We start from the raw sequence: 25,017 nt of genomic DNA on the forward strand, positions 1-25,017 counted from the left end.
ATATATATATCTTATATTATATCTTAGACTGACTTTTTATTACATTATGTCTGGAAGCAGGCACAATGACACATTTCTATGCACATTGTACAATGTATAATTGTGTGTGTAACTCTTATCTTTGTAGTTAGTTAATCCAGCAATAGAAAATAATAAGCTTCTGCTCTCTGTGAATTATCAATGGTGTTAGTTGTGTGCTCACACTGAGCCACACTTCTCAACGGGTGTTTTTTGAATTATTTTTGTTGAATCATTATGTTTTCTAAATACTTTTTTGATGATTGTCTCCATTGTATTTCTTACATTTATTTCTTAGTCTTGTTTGAAATGAAACGAAGCAGCGCTGCAGAGTCCTGGTTGGTTTAACGATGTCATCTATCAATCTTAAATAAAATGTAATACGTTAATAATGAAGCTTGACACAGCATGAGTTTATATATATATGTGTGTGTCAGTGTGTATAATTTGTATAATGTGTGTGTGTAACCGCGAGCTACAAACCCAGATTCAGTCTCACCTCAGCGCGACCACACTCACCACAAACACATCCTGTCACACACACTGTTTTTGTCTGATGTCTCTCTCTCACACACTCTCAGAAACCACAAGTCACACACACACACACACACACACACACACAGACACACACTTCTCCACTGGTGGTTTATTACAGGTGGTTAAAACTCAACCGACCGTCGGCCCAGTTCTCTCTTCGCTCCGACTGGAAACCATCAGTGACTCACCCACCTCGAGTGCTGGGAAACGCAGCTCAGGCCGTGACTCAGAGAAAAAGAGAAATCAGCTTCTGTTAAAACAACACTACTGTAAAAATAAATAAATAAATGAATAAAATAAAATAAAAGGTCAAGGGTCAGAGAGGGAGAGTGTGTCTGTCTGAGAGCAGCAGGAAGTCGATGAGTTAATCGTGACTGCAGACTGTTGTCATGTGAACGGGCTCTGTGTGTAAAAAAAAAACACCTGCTGGGGGCTGAAATATCACAAAAAAAATCCAAAGAGTTTCACTGAACGCATTCAAGTGAGAAAATGAAATTCACCAGTGACCCGGACGTAAGTGAAAGTGTCGAGGTTCTGTACTCCCACTCTCCCTCCCACTTCCTGGTTCAGTGGAGAGAAACTCACAAAGAGAGAGAAAAAAAACAAAAAAAACAACGTGATGTGAAAAATGATTCAACAAAAACTAAACAAAATAGTGGTTAAGATAAATTGCGGGGCTCTGCTTTACTTAATGACATACATGACTGATTCACACCACTGTCAATTGAACAATAAGCACAAGTCAGCGGCCACAGCAGGTGGGATCAGATCTGGGTGTTAATATGCAGCTTTCATATCAACAAAGAGGAAAAGAAGCTAAATGAGACCAGTGGCGGCATGGACTGAGATTGGTTTTAATTGATCCTCTGACAGAAAAACAGTAAATAAATGTCTGTATCATCATGATGAACGATGAGTTTGTGCCACTGGTCGACCTCGTTAAAGCTGCTGTGTGTGAGTTACTGGACGCTGCAGCGACTCGGTATCGGAAAAGTGATGAGGATCGAGGCTAGCTGCTTAGCATGCTAGCTTCTGTTGAGAAAAAACTAGATGAACTAGAAATAAATAGAAAGACAAAAAGAAAGGTAATATTGTCGCTGCATGTCGACTCTACACACAGGAGTTAAAGGGATAGTTCAACATTTTGGCAAATTGGCCCATCGCCATAATCCCTATAGTCATAGCAGTAGGTTCGTTACCTTTAATTGTCGGTGCAAGCTATTTTTAGAACGGCGGAGCAGAGCCGCGAGCTGCTCAGAGCTACGCTACGGAGGCTCATGGGATTTCTTGGTTTCCCTCATCAAACTCATCAAATACACAATCCAACAACTCCACAACGCTCTGGTGGACAAGTTGTGAGCTGCACATTCACCACACTATGAGATAATAACACAACGTTACCACACAGAGTTGTTTTAGAGGGAAATACAGAGACTGCTTGATGAAAAACTGTCCCCGACGGGAACGAGCATCAGCGGTTTTGCATGAATTTCCCTCTACAACAACTCTGTGTGGTAACGTTGTGTTATTATCTCATAGCGTGGTGAATGTGCAGGTCACAACTTGTCCACCAGAGCGTTGTGGAGTTGTTGGATTGTGTATTTGACGAGTTTGATGAGGGAAACCAAGAAATCCCATGAGCCTCCGTAGCGTAGCTCTGAGCAGCTCACGGCTCTGCTCCACCGTTCTAAAAATAGCTTGCACCGACAATTAAAGGTAACGAACCTACTGCTATGACTATAGGGATTATGGCAATGGGGCCAATTTGCCAAAATGTTGAACTATCCCTTTAAGGTAAAACAAAAACGTAGCTACATGCTTCATAACTGTGACTTTCTTAGCATTTCTTTTCCCAGTGGACTTGAGCCTTTAATAATAACACAAACTAAAGACAAATCAAAGTTCATTAAATAGTAGATAAATCAAATATGCAAATTAATTTAAGTGTCAGCATCGGTACTCTTTGTGCTGCTTTTATTTGTTTGAACAACAAGGGGGAAGTACGTTTTACAGCACAGTCCATCATAAACACCAGTTATCAGCTTACTGGTTTATTGACGTAGAAATGTAACGGTTGGGGGAACTCCAGTATCTCTGCAATAGATAAAGTTCGGGAACGTCATATGAATCACGTTCTCTGTTTTCTCTACAGTTTCATGTTTGTTGAGGCTGCGGCTCGTTTTCTCTATCATCTAATGAGAGTCGTTGTCTCTCCCAGTCAGAGGTCAGAGGTCAGACGGCTGCACCGGTCCCAGCGGCGGCGGCGGCGCGGAGCAACTGGAGCGGCGCTCTGAGCAATTGAACAGGAAGCTCAGTCGGCGTGTTTCCATTGAACATGACGTCAGTCGGCACGGCCAGCAGGAAAACAGCTCACACATGATCACATCACACACACACACATATAGAGAGAGAGAACGGGAGGCATGCCAGCCACCAATCAATTCTCAACTTGAACTCTCACTTTAGCTGATTCCTGCTCTCTCTCCTGCTGCAGCAGAGAGCGGAGCTGCAGGCGGATTTATAACAACACAGAGGAGAAGTGGAGGCCGTGATTGACAGCGAGGGGCAGGAGGAACACACTTTATTAAAAATTATTTCTCATCTCCTGCCAGTTGTGTTTTTGTTGCTGCCTCTTCTATCGTCTTGAATTCGCTCTTCACTCCGTTTCCCTCCAACCTCAGGGTCCGACACCGACTGACTGACTGACTACGCTCTGGTGGACAAGTTGTGACCTGCACATTCACCACGCTATGAGATAATAACACAACGTTACCACACAGAGTTGTTTTAGAGGGAAATACAGAGACTGCTTGATGAAAAACTGTCCCCGACGGGATCTCGCACCAGTGGTTTCACATGAATTTCCCTCTAAAACAACTCTGTGTGGTAACGTTGTGTTATTATCTCATAGCGTGGTGAATGTGCAGGTCACAACTTGTCCACCAGAGCGTTGTGGAGTTGTTGGATTGTGTATTTGATGAGTTTGATGAGGGAAACCAAGAAATCCCATGAGCCTCCGTAGCGTAGCTCTGAGCAGCTCACGGCTACCAACAATTAAAGGTAACGAACCTACTCCTAAGACTATAGGAATTAGATGGCAATGGGCCAATTTCCAGTTAAATGAACTGGACACTTTCTTCAGAATGTGTTGTTGTGTCTTTGAACAAATATAGATCTATAGCTACGACACATGCAGACTTAACTCAGCGACTTCAAAGCAGGATGGAAATAGCTAATAATCAGCTTTGTATGAAGCCTGGTTGACATGGCTGCTGAATAATTCCCCAGGAGGGAGAGCAGCTCCACAACGTGGTTAAAAACCCGTCCACTGGGGGTTTCCCTCCCTCTCTACCTCCCCCCTCTCTCCCCCTCCAGAGCTGCAGCAGCTGGGCACCGGCACAAACTGGCACCGCTACAACACGACCGAGGGAAAATCTACATGTGCAGAAAAACAATGTGGCTGATTGAAAAGATGAGATTCTTAAGGCTGATAAAAAAAAAAAATTAAAAAAGAAGAGAAATGTCCGTGGTCATGAGTGATGACGATAAACTGAACAAAGACAGACTCATTTTGAATTTAAAAAAAAAAGTGTAATGAAACACATTCAGTGGAGAAGACAATAGAAAACAAGCTAATGTTTTCACACAAAGGAGGGAAATTAAAACAAAGCTCGGTTATAAATCTCCACGAGGAATTTTATTTGACGATTTTCATGAATCTATCTCATTTTTACAACATATTCTTCAGTGTGGTATGTCAGTAAAGCTTAAATTAATTAAACATGTACATAAAAATAAAAAAAACATTTACAAAGAGCTAATTGTGTCGTAAACTCTGCACAATGATTCACACGTGTGGAATTTATTGGACCATTTCTGTTGCTGCTCTTTGGTTATTTCGTGTCACTGAATTAAATTAGCGCTCTTTAATTAAAAAACGAAAAAGAAAGAAAATGTCCTGGTTAACAGACGAGGACATGACCCAGCCTCTGTCTCTAGTCTACAGTACAATAATAACATTTGTGCTCTGTGCTGTTGAGATTGCCAATTGTTTCATTCTGCACCATTATCATGGGGTTTTGATTGTGAAATAATTACACAAGCTGCAAATTGGAGAAAATTAAAAACTAAAAAATGATAAATTGCATAAAGTGACACAGAATTATTTAAAAAAAAAAACATAATTGAAAAGTTTAAAATTTGCAATTCCTCTACAAGCAAAACTTTGTTTAGTGAAATCGCTGATGAAAGTGAGGAAGAGACTCCTCCATCCATCCATCCATCCATCCATCCATCCTCACATTACACTAAGTGCTATGGAAGATAACAACCAATGGGACTTCCAAATGCATCAACATCAAAAAGCCATTTAATCACTGCTCTCTCTCTCTCTCTCTGTCTCTCTCTTCTTCCTCCAGCCTTCGTGCCAAATACCATTTCATGTCTCTGGGGAGCAGGAAACATTTAATAAAACTTCTCTAATCGAGTTGGGCGGGCAGAGCGCCGCGCGGCCTCGCTCAACGCAGCCGCGGCCGCCTGCTCGTCGTCTCGCCGTCGTCTCCGAGACCCGGTTTGTCAAAAAGGTTTTAGTCCGAGGAGCTGAAGCTGATGTTTTGAGGGCTTTCATGTAAACAAACCAGACAAAAAAAAAAAAGAGTCGACCCGATTGTGCCTTTTATCTTCTGGCTCCCGGCCCGGAGGTCGCACAGAAGTGAAGATTGAACGACTTAAACTTCAGCAGAGAGCTCATAGAACTTCAATCTGGTATTTTATTCACTGGAAGGTAAAACAAACGTGGTATTTAAACACAGGACTACACGGACTAAAATTTATGCAGCTCGAACTGGTGCAGACTGGAGCCCGGGGCGTGTGTTTTAGCCGTTTTAAAATACCAAGATGTCAGCAACTTTAGGTGAACAAAGAGCAGATTTCTGGGAGATGAAAACAAGTGAGCCAGAGCATCACTTCACTGCTTTTCATACACTTTTCACCTTTTTCTTTTTTACTATTTTAGCATCAAGACAAATAGAGCAAGAGAATAACGATTTTTCCATCTGACTATTTGTTAGAAAAAAGGAAATATTTTCAGGATGCTGAGTTAGCTCAAGAACAGAGGCAACATGGTTGGTCTGTAAAATATGAAGATTGTGTCTTACGGTGATGTCCATTCATAAAACGGCTTTATGATAGATATTCAAATCAGTCGTCTAAAACAGTGGATCCTTATAATAATCTTTGTTTCTGCCTCCATCTCACCCTCTTCCACTCGTCTCTTCTTAGTGATCCAATAAAAACAGAGCAGATGTCAGAATAAAACTAAATCCTGCAAGGGTTGGATAGTGCGTCCTGGTGGGCGGGGCTTGTCTGACTGCTTTGTTGTGACATCACAAAGTGACAGGAAGTCCTGACGGCTGTTTTTTGAAAGCTCAGTTTCTGAATACAGGCTGTGTGCATTTCTCTGTGGACTGAGGCTTTGATACTTTCACAGTATTAATATCATAAAATGTCCAAACTATTTAATTCAATTCGCAGATGGACTCACATGAAGGTGTAGAAACACAATCAACAACAAGATCTACATGACTGTCACAGCAAAGGGTCTGAATACTTATGTTCACGTGATATTTCAGTTTTTCCTTTTTTTAATTAGTTTGCAAACGTTTGTGCAGTCAATATTGGGTGGTGAGTTTAGATTGATGAGATAAAAATGAGTGTTATTGATTTTAACATAAAGCTGCAGAAAGATTGAAGGGGGGGGTCTGAATACTTTCCGTTCCCACTGTCGAACCTAGAGCAGCTTCATAACCAAACACTGAAATAGTTTTATGGCTCCTGAAGACAAATAAAACCCAGCAGACCGCGCAGGGCGTCCGTCCCGGTGTTTTCCTCGAGGACAGTTGGACGGCGTGACTTCTTGTTCACAGGGACGTCTCTGCTGTTTCCACAGAGATGAAGCCAAAGGACGCCTAACACGCTGCATTTCTCCTCCCCCACCCCTCCGCTCACTGCAGTGGCCATTTTTCAAAAGCCGCTATTACTGTCTGAATATCTGAGCGAGTTCACTTTTCATTGGGAGAAAAGCTGCCGAGCGCACCGGCCGAAAACTTTGAAAGAAAGAAGTACCTGACGTCACCTTCTCAACAATTCATTCTAGTTTCTCTTCTTTAAAAAATCCCTCTCTCAGGTCCTTCTGGAGCTTTTCTTGCCTTTCATTTCTTTTCCACATCACTTCCCTCTCTGAGTATTATCAGGTCTCTGCAGCTCTGACCCTTCACCTTCTTACTATTGGATGCTAGTAGAAATTGGACTCTTCTTTTTTTTTGTCCTGTCGTTGAGCTTCTCTCTGTGTCGTTACGGATAACTGTAAGAGCTTAATGTTGGAAATACAGAGGGAAGATTTGTGCTCGACCTTGTGCGAGCGGGTAAACCCGCGGCCGTCTGAAAGCCTGATCCCCTGGCTGCTGCATTTTGGAGAAATGTAAGGTCAGGACCCGTCAGTGCTGCTGTAAAGGCCACACTTACAAACTCCTCCACTGATGCAGTAATTCTGACTTAAGCCGACACACATTCAGGTGCACGTGCATGAGTGTGTGCAATGAAAAAGGTTGAACCATGGCAAAAAAAATAATAATACGAATGTTGGGATGTGCATTGAACTTTTTATCGTTTCATGGACTAACTACATTGGTTTAAAGTTGAAGGTCGAGGAGTAAATGAGGAAATGCATGCTCAGACCAAGACCTGACAATGTTGATGATTGGCTAAGAACACATTTGAGTGTGTGAACCTCAAAATAAAAACCAAGTTTAAACTATTTTCTTTTTGTTAGAACGTATTCAATGTAACAAATCAGTATAGAAGTCAAGGTCTCTGGATCGTAACATTTTGACCTGGATGTTTCTGTTAAAAAATAAAACTCAACACGTGACGCAGCTTCTTTGTAAAGGCCCAGGCTTTGCTTCTTGACTTTCTGGTTCAGTGGAGTAGAACTTGTTCCATGTTTGAAAGAGCAGCAATTAAATTATGGCGCAACACCTCATCCTAATTAAGCTGGAATTTCCAGTGTTTCCAGTTGACTAGCGAACGCGTCACTAATTGTCGTCACAACAACAATAACATCCGAGTCATTCGAAGCCTTTTTACTCCAGACTATTTCCAGATCCAGTGAAACAAAGCCCATGTAAATCTATTAAAACCTACCCTTGATTCATAATCCTTTAAAATAACACATTATACTTCATAACAAAAGAAATGTCCAAACTATCCCTCACTAGCGGTTCTGGATCAGTCGCTCTCATGTGAAGATATTTTATGACCATAAATTGGTTTTGGAAGAGCTCACGTGCTTTTTTGGCCACGACTCAATATCTAACCAGGAATCTGTGACTATAATAAGACAGATGGAAACACACATGGGCGGTTTGGTGGATGAAAACCAGATCCAAAGTGCGTCAGCTGACGAAAGGTGACCAGTCCAGATAAAAAGGGAAATCCCAGCTTTCAAGCTAAAGACAATGTGGCTACTGTAACACAGTGGTCTTTACAGCCAGTAACACACAACAGGGCTATAATAAACAAAATACCAACACTTACATTTAGACAGTCTTATTACTTGAAATGGGGAAACCATTGGATGTATTTCCGACATCATTCAGTACTTATGACTTATGTGCACGTCCACTGATTTCTACTTACACTGCGGCAAGACATGAATTACATTACCACAAGGTCATAGTTAAAACGCTGGCATCACCTTGGCTGCCAAACACAAGGTTAATGGTTTTTCTCTGTCAGGCTTCATTCAGTGATGTTTCCCTCCGCATGGTCCCGTTTCTTGTACCTTGTACCTTGGTACGTGACCAATAAAACTATGGATTTATGAATTACACCCAATCAGGCACAAAAGAACCCATTATGAATGTCTCAGCTTAATTTGGACCGGTGTCAAGCCGAAATAGAGGTTCAGACTCAGGTATGTTGATTAAGACGGGTGCTGAGTTTTATTTACCACGTTATTTTCAAGGCCACCCGTTTTTCTTTTAAGAAACCTTCAAGGCTTTGGTTCATTTTCCTTAAATCAACAAAGCTTAAAGGGCCTGCGAGACCCTTGGGAAGTCTCTTAGTTGTATTATTATAAGAATGTGGTGAGTGGAAAGCATTAAAAATGATAACAAGCAGATTTCTGCTAACGGGAACCAGAGCACGGAACGAACATCACCCTTTAATTTAATGATGGCATTTCATCTCAGAAGTTCTTTAACTGTTCTTTTAAAGCCGCTCATCTGATGCTGAACTCTTGACAGGGATGGAAGCTAATTAAGACGATTCCTGGAGAATGTCACGTTGAGTTTCCGCCGTTAAAAAACTCTGCAGGAAAAGTTTTGAGATCTGCAGTAAAAGACTCCCAGACCGGGGAGGGAGTGGATGTACAAATCACACGACACAGTCTTATCACTTACACCAAACCCACCAAATAAAAGGTCACAGGCAGAAATCACAGTCTCACATCTCCGCACACTCCTGTCACATTTGCAGCCACGCTCCGTTTCACACACACTTTCATCTCGCAAATACTCATAAAGTCACAGTTTTTCCCTCTCTCGCACTTTTCTGCTCTGAAACCACAGGCACCACAAATAGCTATCATCAGCTCTCTGCCTCTGTGCCTCTCAGCTGGCAGCTTATTACATGTGGTTAAACTCAACCAACCGGCAGCCCGGCCTCCCAGAGATTATCGCTCCTCGCCAACACCAAAAGCTGAAACGGTGACCGACGGCGGTTCAGTTTTTTATTGTAAAAACAAACAGCGGGTTCATTAATTAGCCTGACTGTTGGTGTTTCAGCAAAAAAACGCTATAAATCCCATGTTTTCTTTGAGGGGAAATTGAAAGTTTTGGGTTTTTTTAGTTTTGAAACAAGCAACTGACATATTACAAGATAAACGATTAACTGAATCATCATCTACTAATTCATGAAAACTGAAAAGCTAAAACCAAAATTAAACTTCAACTTTAAATCATATAAAAACAAAAGATATGCAACACATCATCACATTTGAAACAGAGCCAGAGTCAGTTACGCAGCACTTTTCATGCAATGAAAGAGAAACCAAACTTCTCAAATGTTAAGTGTTGCTCAACAGAAAGATGCATCGATAATTGAAGAATATGTAAACAAGATAAGCAACATTTGCTGAACCGTTTGACGCCAACTTTCAATTAATTTTGTTTACTTGTAAAAAAAAAAATACTGAGGTTCCAGACCCGACCCCGGCTTCAGAGGAAACTATTTTCATCTCAGATTGAGCCTGTCAATCAAACTGTGTGGGTGGTATTGTGGCATAATTATTCCTGAGTTTCTTGTAGGTGACACTTTCAAAGTGAGAAATAAAACAAACACCTCCCTGTGAGTTATTTTTCCAGAGAAAAGAAACGCTATTAAATTGGGAGGAGTGCTTTAACATTTTGACATTCAACCTCATAAAATGTGACAATTGTCTGGCATCTAGTGGAAAAACAATAACACAATATAACAGCGATGTTTTAATGATTCCCACTGGGAGAGATTGCTTTTCCTTCTCCCCCCCCGCTCCGAGGTCAGAGGTCGGCCGGAGCAGCCACTCTGGACCTGGCAGAGATTCATAGTCTTAATTTAGCAGCGACGAGCTCAGCAGACACAACGGTTCGAGTCCATTTGTCCAAAAAGAGAAAGAAAGAAGAGCCTCTCTAACCACTGAGCTGTCTGGCCAACACCCACAATGACACAGGACAACCCCACCCTCCCAGCCAGAGAATAAAACATGCTGTACAAACAGGTTAAACCCCCCCACGAAAGCAAACAGAGTATGACAACGAGCTAAGCTAAGCCTCTACACAGGTGGCTAACAAGGAAACCACCTGAAAGGTCTCATCAAGTTGTAAAAACTCTTAAACCTTCTGGATATCCAACACCTTACACAACAGCAGGCTTAAAAAAAAAGGCACAAAGATGTTCTCTCTGCGTCTGGTGAGAAATGATATTCCAGAAAAAGAAGGAGGGGAAAAGCTGTTAAATCCACCCAACAGACCGTCTGGACTTAGAGGGTTTCACGGCACTGGCCATGAAATCTCCGATACACTGCTGTCAGCTGGCAGGCGTCCGCACACGCACACACACACACTAACACACACTCACACATCCGCACACATACAGCGCTGGGATTAATCCTAAATTTGGTTGGCAGCCACCAACGGGCTCATGTAGATTCAGCTGAATATCAAAACATATTCGGAAGGGATTTTCAGGACAGGAATTAACAGCCCCACCACGAAAAAGAGCTCAGGCACAGGCGCTACCTTCAAAACACAACCCAACACACGAGATACCTCCTTTTAATGTACACGCTGCTATACATGAGCTGCTCACATGGCTTCAGACGGAGGAGGAGAGACTGAGGCACTACGGTTACAAAACAACCGTCCTCGAAACAACATTAGAAGATTTATTCTCTAACTTCCTCAGATACTAGAACTGCTTCAGGATTGAGCACACAATCAAAAAAAAACCTGGGTCTGAGCCAGACTTATCCTCCTTCTCCTCCGTCTCCTCCCCCCCCGGGCCGAAACACACAAACACACACCAACAGCAACAGCAACAGCAACAGGAAACTTTACGTCATCAGATATTTTAAAGAACCCGACCAGGGGGGGGGGAGTTACTCTGAGGTCATTCGGCAAAGAAGCTCTTTCAGCTTCTTAGAGGAAAAGAAGTACTGGACCATGTGTAAATACATTATGCAAGAACTCATAGCTTATTGAATATGTTTGAAATATTTATACCAGTGGTCAGACTGGAGGGGGAAAAAACAGTGGGTTTAATAAGTGTCTCTGTGCTGTGGGCATAAAGGAAAAGATAATAAACACCTTTGAAACGCTCAGAGACACTTTGGCTCGAGTGTCCACCTCGGTGTATAAATATCTAATCCATGACTTCACTGAGGAATCTCTCGGAGTTTGGGAGAGGCCTCGTTTACGACAGCTGGGAAGGTAGCCAAACACATACCCAGCATGCATTGTGGGGCCCCTGCGTCACTACTGGGGGAGTTACACATGTCTGAACAGGCCGCAAGTCTTATTTTAAACCTATTTTCTTTCTAAATCCAGAATAAGTCGTCTTGAGTGTGTCTGCTCCTCGGACACTACATCAAAAAGAGTTGATGGGCTGATGCACCTCGCTCAGAGAGCCGTCCAACTGTAGTTTTAGGATTTCTCATTCACATGCAACCACATTTTTCTCAAACTATTAACATCAAGCAAACCAAAGTGCTCTTTGTGAGTTTTCCAAGTTCGTCTGGGGACTTGAAGGTACTGGTACACCAGGAAGCTCAGACTGCTCTGAGGCCAGTGCACTGATAGGAAAGCTGGTTGCATGTTGTATCTCCACACGGTCCCCTCAAAAATATCACAATATATGACATTATTGGGTTGGTTGAGGATGAAGTGACGTATCAAACCCCCAGAGACGTTCAACTTTTAATGATATGAAACAACTAAAGGAGAAAAATCTGACCCACAGATTTTATTTTTGACATTCTTGCTGTTAACAGGAATTCTTTTTTTTACATACTGCCCTTTCAGCAAAAATAAATGTCCAATAACACAGAACCCCCATCAGCAGTAGCCATCTGTAATTCTTCTTCCGTCCAACTGAGGCTGGTATCATTTTCTTTTCTCCTTTCTTGCGGACAGATGATTAATGGACGGCACGTACTGGTGTAAATCCCTCCACTTTCATTTCCTTAATCAGCTTTTTGATCGCGGTCATCTTTTACTGTCTGATCCTGCAGTCGCTCCAGCCTTCCAGCTTTGGCAACGCACCACACGGCAAGCCAATAAGAGCTGATCCAATTGAAATTGACTGGTACCGACAATACGCATTCAGCGGGTGATGTCAATGCCGAGAAGTGAATCTCCTTAGAATTTAGATTCCTCCCACCTTCAACCATCCTTCATCCTTCTTTATCTTCACTCAATCACTCATTTGGAAAGACATGAGAGGCATGTTCGCAGCAAATATCCACAAAGCATTTGCATGAAAAAACACAAAACCAGCTGTGCTTTGAAATAGCTAGAAAATACCTGAGAGAGCCAGGCTGCACCCGAACGCCTCAACAGAGGCAACAAATAAAGACAAAAAGGAACAAAAACAACAGAGCGGAGTGGGACAGAAGACGGAGAAAACGCATGACTCACCTGTGCGCTCGATGTAGTCGACACATTTCTCGATAAACAGTGGGATGGGTCGATCCAGGGTCACCAGGTTCTGCAGGGGAACACCAAAGTAGTTGCTCTCCCAGGTTCTCCGGGTGGGGGGGTACAGAGGCTTGGGGGGCTTGGAGGATTTCGGCTGTAAGGTGGGGATGAGAGAATAAAGACGAGGGATGAGATGGTAAGAACCAACAAAGGGGGAGGAGGGGAGTGATTGCAAAGGAGGGGAAGGGCAGGAAGGACGGGGAGAATTAAGAAAGCGGGATGGAAATGAGGAAGAGATAAGAAAAACAAAGAAGAAAAGAGAACAGGCAGGGAGGCATGGGGAAAATGAGAGGGGTAAAAAAGGGGAAGGAGGGAAGGGAAAAAGAGGAAATACAAAAGGGATGAAAGAACAGGAGAAGGAAGAAGGAAGTAAGAAAACAGGAAATACCAAGTTTAGAGAAAAGATTGAGCAAGAGGAACAGATGGAAGAAGCCGTGACAGAACGATGGAGGTGGGGTTCAGGGTCAAGAAAAAGGCAGACGGGAAAATTAAGATTTTTTAGGAGAAAGCGAGAACGGGAGAGGAACGACGAAAGAAGAGGGAATTGAGGGAAAGACGCGAGGGAGGGCAGCAGAGATGGAGGAGGAGAGAGGGTGAAGAGGAGGCAGAACATATCAGAGGAGAGGAGGACGAGAAGGAGGAGGAAGAGGGCAATCGGGGAATAGATCAGAAGGAAAGTTAGTGGGATGAAGGGAGAGAGCAAAGGGAGGTTCATGTGGAGGAAGACAAAAAGGAAGAAGACAACAACAGACAAAACTGTTCTTGGAGAACGGAGCAGGGACGAGTAACGAGGCACCGAGGTTGCTTTGATTTCCCACACTCCTCTGCTCTTCAAAGTGTTGTCATGCCTACAGCGGTTCGGGCTCCTCTAATTGGCCAGGACGGCGACTAAACACCTTCCATTTTGTACCTTCTGGTTCTCCGTTCGCTCTCCTCTCTGATTATCAAAGACGGTTTGAATGTTTCCAACAATGCCCCGCATTCATGACGCCCATGTAGCTCCGGCGGCTGTTTCTCTACTGATTTGCACACTATTATCTGATTCGTGCCAACGCGCTCGCTCCCGTGCACGGGAGTGTGTTTGTGAAAGTCCAATTGTGTGTTTGTGCTCGGGCTGCAGGAAACAGACGAATAAGTCATGCTGGGATTATTTTTGCTGAACACTGCAATTGCTAAATAGTGGTACTGCCAACAGGCTGATTTTTTTGTGTGTACTATGTGCGTGAGTGTGTATTATATTCGTAAAGTGACTACAAACACATTTAATCAAAAGCAGATGTTGTAGCTTTACATGCGCCGTTTGAATTTAATACAAGTTTGTGTTTACGATGCTCAATTTGGCTTCCCAAAAATGGCCAAGAAAGTAAAACACTGAGGATCCATTTTGAAAACCTGACTGAAAATGGAGTAAGCCTATTTATTATTTTTTCTTTCATTTTACATTTCAGCCTATAAGTGATTTCTAAAAAATGAGTATACGGCTGCATGGGTGTACTTATGTGTGGGTGTGTGCGTGCACGGTATGCTAATGTGCACTTTTACCTTCATTTCCAACATAGCTGTGTGATTTGTGCCAACATGTGTCTTCATTTCTACATGTGTGTGTTTGTCGACAGAGACGTTGTTTGTCTTGGAGTCTACGTGACGGCGGATGAAACACATGCACGTGTTTGTAGAGGCCTAGCTCAGCTGCCTCAGACAAGCCTTTAGAGAGAATAAGGAGGACGGATAAGCAGGCGTCTTATCACAGACGCAGCCTCTGATCTGAGATTATACAGACAGAGCCCTACTGTCTTTAACAGTGCGTCTTTTATCAAACTTTTTTTTTTTTTATAATGGGTTCTCCGGGGCTTTTAAGGTGTAGAGGCTCATAAAGGAGTGGGGCCGATCAATCAGTTATCAAATTAGTTTATTCTCACCACAGGTCCCGGGGCTATTAAAACCAGAAATGCGCTTGTATCTCACACCCCCGCATACACAATCTCTTCTGCTCTCATTCACACACGCAGACACGCACATCTTTCTGTCTCTTTCTCATATTCAATGCACTGAAGCTCACTCGCTCAAGATAAAAAAAATATATAAAGAAGAAGACACATGGAGGCTCTGGCTCAGTGGTTTGGAGACTGTAATATCTTTGCTGTCTTCCTTCTTTCTGTCTTTTGCTAATTTATGAAGCACATTCAAGCCATCCTGTTAAAATGCAGTACTGATGACGGATCCGACTCACCTTCTTTGGTTCCTTTGGTGTTTTGGGCGTCTTCTTCTTCTTCATCTTCTTGTCCTCTTGCTCGGGGTCCGAGGTGATAGCGGGGTTATCTATCCCGCCCTTCCAGGGGTCAGCAGGGGAGAGCAGCGGGTCCTCCTCGCTGCCCCGGGGGGCTCTTCCCTTTTTCTTTTTCTGTGTGGCGGGGCCAGACTCCTCGCCGTCGCTGTCGGAGTGGAACCGTCTTTGGTAGGCCTTCGTCCGACTGAAGAGGATTTTTGAGCGGTGTTTGTACTTCGACGGTCGGCGTCCGGTCTGAGACTTCCGGTCGTATCCGTTCTCTTCCTCTCCCCCTCCATGGAGACCGTGTAACCCACCGAAGGAGTTTCTTATTTTGACCAGGCGGCTGTGCGAGTCCTCAGGCACGGCATATATGTCGTCATTGTGGAAGCCTCTGGACCTTAGCAAAGTGTCCACGGGGTCTGCATAGTTGTCCGATGCCTCCACATCCTCCGTGTGCCCCATTGGGCCTCGCGGCATGCGACGGTTGCTTCTCATGCCGGCCTCAATGGTTTTGAGCAGGTTGGGGTCCAGCTTTTTGACGTTGGGCTTGGGGAGCACAGGTTTGGGCCGCACAGGTGGAGGCACTTTGTGGTTGCGTTCATGGTCTCCCACAGGCGTGCTATGGACGGGGTACTCGTTCCCCTCGAGGTCGATGCGGTACTTGGCCCGCTCGCTGGGCGTGGGGAGGAGCTGGACGTCGTCACCTATTGGACTGTAAGGTGGGGGGGCTTCATTATCATCGTCAGACTCTGGGTAGTAGGTGTTGTAGGCTGGGGAATGGCTGTGGGGCGAGGTGGGGAAGACATCCTCGCTGGCGCCGGTGGTGCACTCGCGTGACGAGGTGTCGAACAGGAACGAGCTCTCGATGCTCGGCTTCTTCTCCAGCACCTCGTTGAAGAAGGGCGTGAAGACCTCCGTCTGCCGATGATACTGCGACAGCGAGTACAGCGCCGTGAACTTGGCTGCGATCTCTGTGGCAATGTGCTCCCCCTCCGTCATCAGCTCCTTGATGGCGTCGTTCTCAAAGAAGTCGGCCTGGCTGTCTGTGATGGCCACCATCTGGACGGGGATCACGTCCTGGACTTCGGCCAAGAACGCCCGCAGCGTCGCCATGGAGGCTTTACGTTTGGCAGAGTAGACCAAAATGTAGCCGTGCACCAGCTCATCTTTGCGGACGCCAATGGCAGAGTGATAGGAGAGGACGGTGACCTGGATCCTCCTCCTGCTGTCGCCGATGATCTTGTCCAGGATCAGCGTGTTGCTCTGGCCCGGCTGCCCGGCGCTACAGCAATGTGAGTCGAGGAAAGGCGAGAGGATGAGGTCGACGCTGAAAGGATCCCAGCACATAGCACACATGACTATCCTGAGGTCCGTCTCTGACATGTCTTTTATAGAAGGCAGCGGGGCCAAGACATCAAAGTTATGCTTCAGCCCCTCCAGCACTGCTCGGAGACCCTGTTTAATTTGGAACTCTGTGAATTTACGTGGAAAGGCCCCAGAGGGGATGTCGACAAAGGTGCACTGCAACTTGTTTGCCAACTGTTGGCCCTGGTGCCTCAGGATAGGGATGTTTTTGCAAACACTGTCTCTCTGATTTGCCAGGATGAGGATAAACGGCAGCGGCTGAGCGAATCTGTCTCTCCTGCTCTGTGCTATCTCTGCTCTGATCCTGCCTATGCAATCTCCGATGCAGTTGAGAGACTCTATGGAGTTGAACACACAAAAGCAGCCGTGCGGCTTGAAAGTGTTGACCCACGTGTGGCTGAAGAGCAGCGTCGAGTTGACATCCACGGGAAGAAGCTCCAGCTCGTAGATTTTACCGTCGAGAGTGTACTCGTCGTCTGTGGACTGAGCTCGGATCTCATTGGCGAGTTCCTGCGGGAGACCCTCCCTTCCCAAGAGGCAGAGGTTGATCTTATCGATGTTGGCACTGTTGTAGTAGAGATTTGAGCGCCCGTGGTCGAGCTGCACCAGCCTGTTCGCCAAAACCTGCTCCACTTTCAGATCAACACAGTTCTGCCCGCTCAGGCACGTCTCCTTTGTGGGGTGGTAAACAAACCCAATGTGTTTAAGGAGGAGAGACTCTCTATCTGGGGCAAGTTTCTGCAGCGCTCTGTATCTGGGCTCTTCGTTCAGCACACTGTGAATTTCGCTCATCTTGTCACAGCTGGGGGTGGCATTCAGATCCAAGTCATAGAACAGCTCAGCATGCTCAAAAAGCATTTCCTGAAAATCCTCTTTGGCCCTTTCAACTATTTCCTGCTGGTGTCTACAGTAAACATCCCTCCTATCTGATTCTGTGATGTACTTGTAGGCCTCGTCCTCCATGACAAAGCACATGACTTCCTCCCAAGGCTGCCCCGGGCTGATAAAGTGAACCCTCTCCAGCGTCTTCTTGAACCTCTCTTTCATCTCCACCCGCCTCTTCTCCGACAGCAGGTGTTGGACGTGGTTGCGGTAAATTCTCTCGCCATCGGGTGTGTCCAGCAGGTCGAAGGGTATCCTGCGGTCGCTGTTGTCGATGTGGTCGCTCTCGTCCCACGGCGTCTGTTCCAGGATCACAAACCAGTACTGGAAATCCGGCCGGTTCCGGATCACACTCTGCGCCTCAGGCCACGTGAGGTGTTCGACCTCCTCTAGGTTATTGAGGATGTTGTTAAGGGTTTTGGGTAGCGTCGTAAGATACTCCTCCCTCCTCCTCTTAATGTGCTCCTGTTTCAGTTGTGCAATGTGCTTTGAGAACATGTTGCGTGCTTTCCTGGAGCCCTCCAAGGTGATGAACTCATCGTAGTCGGGTTGGCCCTTCATATTATTCGCCACCGTTTTCCACGTAGTGTGGTAATCTCTCACCGTGTGCACCATCAGTTTGTCAAATCTATCCGTCACTGAGGCAACAAGCTGCCGTTGGATTTTATAGGCCTCCAGATATGGCACAGTTTTTGGTTTCCCCCTCGTTTTATCCAGCTGCTGGATGAGGGCGTTGAAGCAGATCTCCACGTTGACGTTGGCGCGTGCTGCCGTCTCGATCAGCAGCAGGTTCTTCTTGCTGGCGACGAAGGCCTGCAGGTCTCTCAGGTGCTGGTCCACGCACTCGTCACATTTTGTGGCGGCGACGACGATGGGCTTCTTCGACTTAACAATCTGAGAGTACAGGCTGTTGACGAACTTCATCTGGTCGTCAAACTTCCTGTTGCAACCCTTGCTGACGTCGATGCAGAGCATGAAGGCGTCGATGTTCAGCTTCCCATCGGGCATCTGCTTCTGGTCAAAGTCCTGCTCCAGGCCCAGCTGGTCAGTGCAGATGTACATCAGCTTCTCCGCTGACTGGAGCTTGGTCGCCGCCGCCCGTTTGGTGTACGGCTGCAGGTTTGTGCTCCGATGGGGAAGAAACGTCTGGTCATCAATGAACTCCGTTTGCTCTATAACTTGAATTTTACACTCCAACCCATCGTCCCCTCGATGGCACACGTCCCCCCAGAACAGGAAGTGGTCATTGTTTACCACGCGTCCACCAAAGTCTATTGTGCTCAGCACCGAGGTGTGCTCCGTGTAGTAGCTGTCCGCCTCGGGACGCACATACCGATTGCACAGGCAGGACTTGCCCACGCCACAGTTTCCCTTCTCTTTCTCCGTCCCCGAGAGGCCAACCACACTGACGGCGAATGTCGGGGGGCGAGCATCCTTGTTCTTGGCCATTATATCCCCCCGCTCATCGCTAACTTGGTCACTACCAGGAAAAACAAGGTCAAGATATCATTCCAGTTCTGCTCGTCAGTGGTACAGAGGCACTTTCATTCTGATTTCCTCTTGGTAGCGGTGAATCCCCCTCCAACTCTGCTGCACGTCTCCCTCTCTCACTTTCTATCCTGGGTCTTCTTTAAGCTGGGATAGAGCAGCCGGCTTCGCCTTTTATCACCTGCCTGCAAGACATGGAATTCACAATTAGGAAGAGATAGAGGCAAAACAAACAAAAACATATCCGCTCTGATTTGTCCTCAGAGCACCTCACAGTTTCCTTATCACAAATAATACAATTAGCATATTCCCTTGGGACATACGTGTACGTACATGCATGCACAATGGAGTGGTTTTAAACAGAAAATCAGACATGTTAATATGGCATTACATGGAGTTATCAGAAAATTAAACAAAGAACACTTTATCACACTTGTGCAGGACAAAATAATCTCTCCTAAATGGTAAAAACTCAATAAATGTTGTTTGATTTCAAGCTGCGTGCACTGGTAATAAAAACACATCGGCCCTGAAACGCCACCGGACTAGGTTTGTTTGTTTGTTTGTTTGTTTGGAAAAATTTGAATTTAAAATATGCAATGTAAGAGAATATTTTAAGTTAATAACCTGATTATGCATTAGGCTATGTTATGTAAGCACTGTTCTTTGACTCATGACTTATTCTTCTAGAACGGACCGATGACATGAGTGAACTGTCTAGCAAAACATGAATCCCCTACGGCAAACAACAGATCAATGCCCACATGACCACCGACCATCAGCCTATGTCAGACTCATGTACAAAAGCTGCGTTCAATGCCAGAGAAACTAAATGGTTAATAACTGTTCAATGTTGTCTTGAGTCATTTTGATGTAATCGTTTTTATGATTTTTCTGCAATAAAGCACGTTAAGCTTTGCTGCGTTGAATACACAAGGAAATTAAAACAGATTTCCTCCACATGAAACATCACGACGGCCCTCTGAGGGGACAGAACCCAAAGTGTGTAAAAGCACGACTTATATAAGAGAAAGGGGGGAGTAATTCAATCGTGGACCATGCTTCAGCAATGTCACTTTTCCCCTCACAGAGAAAAAGAAGTGCTTTCAACCAATTTGTGCCGAGGCAGGATAAAAATGGCATGCAACTCCAGCCCTTTGACAGCCACTGACCTAGAAATGATTTGCTTCAGCGTAAGGAAATAAATCAGTTCACAGATTTGTTATCATCATCATCATCGGCACAACCTACGGCTACATGATTAGGGCTAAATGTGTAATCCTGATTATTGTGCCTGTCTTTATTTGGCCTGACATTCTGCTGGTGATTATTAATCCTGATTAGCACTCCTGATTATTTGCGGAACTGGATTGTTTTGCTGCTTTCAACCACATCTTTTCAACATTAACAACCAGGTGAAATTAAATGTTTCACTCCTGACGATAACGACGTTCTGCAATTACGGCTGACAGAAATTGAAATGTGGCAAATGCCTCCACATCTGATTGACTGTGCAACCTTTCTGTCAGTATTATCTGGGATTGTCACAGTCAAATAAGCCTGAACCTTACCATGACCTAACTAGAGGCAGATAACCGATAACAGCAGAGAGAATTGCAGTCATTGTTGTGTTTTACAGAACGATGGCAATCAGCCAGTGAATTTGCCTGCGTGAGCGGGAACTGCTAGCTGCAGCACGACGGCATGCTGAGCCTGAGAAACTGCACCAGAGCAGGAATCCAGTCCACTGAGACGTAGCAGCGAGGTTTTCCCCTGACTTACTGTTTATAAAAGGTCGAGCTGATGGTGATGATGATGGCCTGTGCAGAGTGTGCAAGAAAATAAAGAAAATAGACTTTCTCTTTTTTAGTTCAAACACCATAAGGAACTAAAAAAAACCTAGTCCAGTCCAAAATAAGGAGGATAGATGGAGGTTTTCAAACTGAAGTCATCACAAATTCCTGTTTTATATCTACAGGGCGACACAAACACACCTGATTTCCAGTTAGAAACCTTATATCAGCAGCTGCTTGCATCCTCAAACACACCCAGGCCTTCCCATGAAGCCAGCAGCAGGTCTATCAGGTTCACAGGTTAAAGGGATAGTTCACCCAAAATTGAAATTTCACTCATTATCTACTCCCCCTCATGTGGACTAGGGGCTGGGAGAAGTTTCAGAGTCCTCCGTGGCTTCTCTGAGTTACAGGGGGTCTCAGCGTAGCAGTGCACATCAATATAACGGTTGTAAATGGATACCAATTGTCTTCGTAACAAAAAGACACACCAAAAAACATCCAAATACCTCCATGCTGCTCGTATGTAATGTCCGTCTTGTATTGAAGCCCCGAAATGCGAAACTGTCCCGGAAAAAATTTAATAAGTCTATTTTTCAAGCTTGTTTGTAGCGGAAGCTTCTCAAAGCTCCTCTTCCTGGTTCGACTTTGAGAAGCTTCCGCTACAAAACAAGCTTGAAATATAGACTTATTTCATTTTTTTCGGGACAATTTTGCATGTTGGGGCTTCAATACAAGACGGACATTACATACAAGCAGCATGGAGGTATTTGGATGTTTTTTTGGTGTGTCTTTTTGTTACGAAGACAGTTGGTATCCATTTGCAACCGTTATATGGACATGCACTGCTACGCCGAGACCCCCTGTAACTCAGAGAAGGCACGGAGGACTCTGAAACTTCTCCCAGCCCTTAGTCCACACGAGGGTGAGTAGATAATGAGTGAAATTTCAATTTTGGGTGAACTATCCCTTTAATAAACCACATCACTAGCTGCTACAGTAGCTGCTGGGCCACACCTGACTGGCGGCAGGAAGCCAGGGATGAGTGTATCAATCTGAGCTTATGAAGCACATGAAGCACAACACACGTGTAGACAGATGTAGTGGAGACACACTAACGCTTGCAAGCGAGGTGTTACTGCCTGTAGGGTAGAGACCCACAACTATTTTTACTACTGATTGAGTCACGTTTTTTTGATGTGTCCATCGACTACTGGCTCTGAAATGGAAAGTGATGCGTTCACAAAATCAGCCCGTATCTGTGACAGTGCAATCAGGAACCATGAGAAACATTTTGACTTGGAAACGGACTAAAAAAAAAAAACATCAATTACAAAAAAAATCTGGAATCTGTTAATTTCCTGTTGATGGACTAACCAACTGATTATTACAGCTCCCGCATTCTTCCTCCGCCCCCCCCCCCATCCAAACCAAACCACCGTGTTTGAGAAGATCAGTCACCCAAATCCAAACATCTGTTTTAGGTTTTTATCAGCCAATATCAAAGTCTGTTTTCACTCTGCTGTCGACACACGGGGTCAATGAGAGACTAGAGATGAGATGAATGGATGTTAATATGCATGAAGAAGAAGAGGAGGCGGGATGCGGGGGGTTGATGGTAGCCGTGGTAGCGCTACACTGTAAACACCTGCATGGAGCCGGTGATGCTCTTATTACTGCATACAGCACCAACACTACGGCCCAAATTGCATTTGTGCCGCACTAATGGCTGAAAGTAGCCTTGTGCATCATGATTAGTCTATTCACCGTGAGGCTGCAGGCGGGATTAAGGTATCACTTGGCAAGCTGGTTTTTAGAGATGACTAAATGCTGTTAAGCCCTGAAACACAGAGCAACTCGCTGCCAAGAATGCTAAACCTGTTAAAGCTGCACTCCACTCCATTTTTAGGTTAAAAAAAAGAAAGAAAACATAGCTACACTTTCTTTTCTTCCTCCTCCTCCAGCAGAGAAGAGCATCCCATCTACTTTTAAATGAAGTGCCACCGACTCATTATGCTTCCCTGAAAAGTTAACTCTGATCTCGGGTCCAGACAACGGCAATGAATCAAAACTTGTGAGCAAAATCTAAACTACCTCCTCAAAAGCAGCCCCCCTCCTCCCCGCTTCTCTTCAACATTACATCTTTTCCTTCCCTTACTCTTAAAATAAATCATGAGGGGTTTCAGCAGCAGCAGCAGCAGCATGCCGACCGACTGAGCGACCTCTGGGCACTCGGTTTCAGATTCTTACAACCGTTACCTGCCGGCTGCCACGGACATTTTCCAGCTGCCAATGTGCAGAGTTGTGCAATTGCAATTTTAAATGTCAGCTATACCTCGTCGTCAGAGGAGCTGCTGGGGAGTTTGCATATGGACAGTAGGGACATGTCCCTCCCTATACTTAAATGAGAGCGAACTGAACTAGTTCATTCGTACCATGTTTGGACAGAAGTCACTCGATAATAATTGTGTTTCCTTCCCTTCCATCTCTAAGGCGACTAATTCAGGCACGCTAGCGTATGATTGGCGGAGGGGGGCGGGCGGTGCTACCTGCTGGAGGATCACATCATGCACAAATATGAAATTAATTGCCTGGTATAGGGGAGGTGAGAGCCGATTATGAGCGTCAGTCCAAAGACTCCCTTTCCTCCATCGCCAATGTTTTATCCAAACCAGCATCGAGTCAGCGCCTCGACTATTAAACAAAAACCTGTTTTAGTCGACATTCAGTAGATATCATGACTCTAAAAGTTACTGATGGATGCCAGAATATTGTTTGTCTTCTTTCTGTTTTCCATTGACAAGTGATTTCAGCTCCTATTGATCCCTGATTTGTTTACAGGTAAATACAGATCGTATCTCCGTAGACCATCCTGCTGACAACGTTTAAAAAACTCCCTACCGATGCCGACACCAAACCTACGCCCTCGGCTCTAAGCAACACCCCTGTAAACACAAACTAAAATAACTTTACAGCCATGTCAGTGCATAAATATACCAAAAATCAGCCAGTCAGTCGGTCTGCTTCAGGTGTGTAATAAAGGATAAAACCATATTATTATATGACGCTTTGTTTTTACTTCCATCTTTCTATTGTCTTTAGGGGACTATGTATAATTTTCATGCATCCAGGATGAAACTGCTCAACAAAACACCTCTGTTGCAAGGTAAAAGTTCAAATAACGCTTTGATTACACTGATTATTGTCTTTGAAAGCTACATAAAACAAAGCAGCAGTAAGAGGAGGAGGAGGAGGAGGAGGAGGCCGGTGTTTCTTGGAACTAGATTTCCTCTAAAAAAGATTCCTCAGATGTTTGGAAACACAATCCAAGCTCATTCAAAAAACTATGCCATCCTCCTCCTCCTCCTCCTCCTCCTCCTCCTCCTCCTCCTCCTCCTCCTCCTCCTCCTCCTCCTCCTCCTCCTCCTCCCCCCGTGAGCGTCACTCATCCGACTGGCCCCGGCGATGATGTCAGAACAACAGTTTATAGGCCAACTGACACAATCAAGCCGGCCATCGCTCACACACACACCGACTGTCAGCACCACGGCTGCCAACGACTGTGTGTATGTGTGTGTGTGGTTTCTAGAAGCTGATACTAGTATTGAATACTCCCCCCTCCCCTCCCCTCCTGCTCACACATTAGCATAATGCCAATACCGATGTGCATTTTCTTTTTGTTCTGGTCTTCACGCTGTCACACGTGGCCGTCCCGTCCATACCCATCAGCTGTGATACATCATCAGCCCATCTCCGCTCGCCCTATTACACAGGTAAAACTATTCATCTAGAGATGGAAGACGGTTTGCGAGCCAACAGAAGTCTTTCTATCCTGCACGGACGCGGACCGAGCTTTCAAACATTTACTCAGTTTCCTTTCCGAGCGTGCTGTCATCACAAAATTAGACAGCATTCAGTTCTGTGTGTGTGTGTGTGTAATTTTCGTTTCAGCTTTTCTCCAAACAGCGAAGAGAAAAGGCTGAAAAGAAAAAAAAGCCATGACTGAACAGACTGACTGCGATGATAATGATAAACACACACACACACACAGTCCTATACTGACTCACTCAGCGAGCCCTTGTGGATTTATGGACACTAAAAACAAGATAATAGCAGGTACTAAGTGGGAACAACAAAGAACCTAATTGCTATTTTTCTACGCAAATGGGTTCCACTAATAATCGCTGCTTTAAAAAGAAATTAAAAAAAACTACTATAACTCCAACAATGGAGCAGATTTTACACGGCGTGGTGCAGCTTGACCATGGATGCATGAATACAAAAAAAAGCTGCAGGAGAACAACAACAACCAGCAGCAGCAGCAGCACCAGGGTGGGATAGCCTACAAGCCGGACTATCCCTTTAATTGGGAGAG

General features: G+C 44.8%; 1 protein-coding gene across 1 annotated transcript in view; it reads right to left on the reverse strand.

The window, feature by feature from the left end:
- arhgap5 (Rho GTPase activating protein 5) overlaps positions 1–25,017 on the reverse strand; it is a 70,066-nt gene that overhangs the window by 43,431 nt on the left and 1,618 nt on the right. The window contains exons 2-3 of the mRNA XM_085768275.1: positions 15,076–19,034; positions 12,786–12,939 (exon numbers count right to left, since the gene is read on the reverse strand). Coding sequence (XP_085624401.1) covers positions 12,786–12,939; positions 15,076–18,810 — 3,889 coding nt within the window. The 5' untranslated portion in view covers positions 18,811–19,034. The remainder of the gene's footprint in view (positions 1–12,785; positions 12,940–15,075; positions 19,035–25,017) is intronic.

This window comes from Trachurus japonicus, chromosome 22 (assembly GCF_045865225.1).
Source record: "Trachurus japonicus isolate A0001 chromosome 22, Traja_1.0".
NCBI lineage: Eukaryota > Metazoa > Chordata > Actinopteri > Carangiformes > Carangidae > Trachurus > Trachurus japonicus.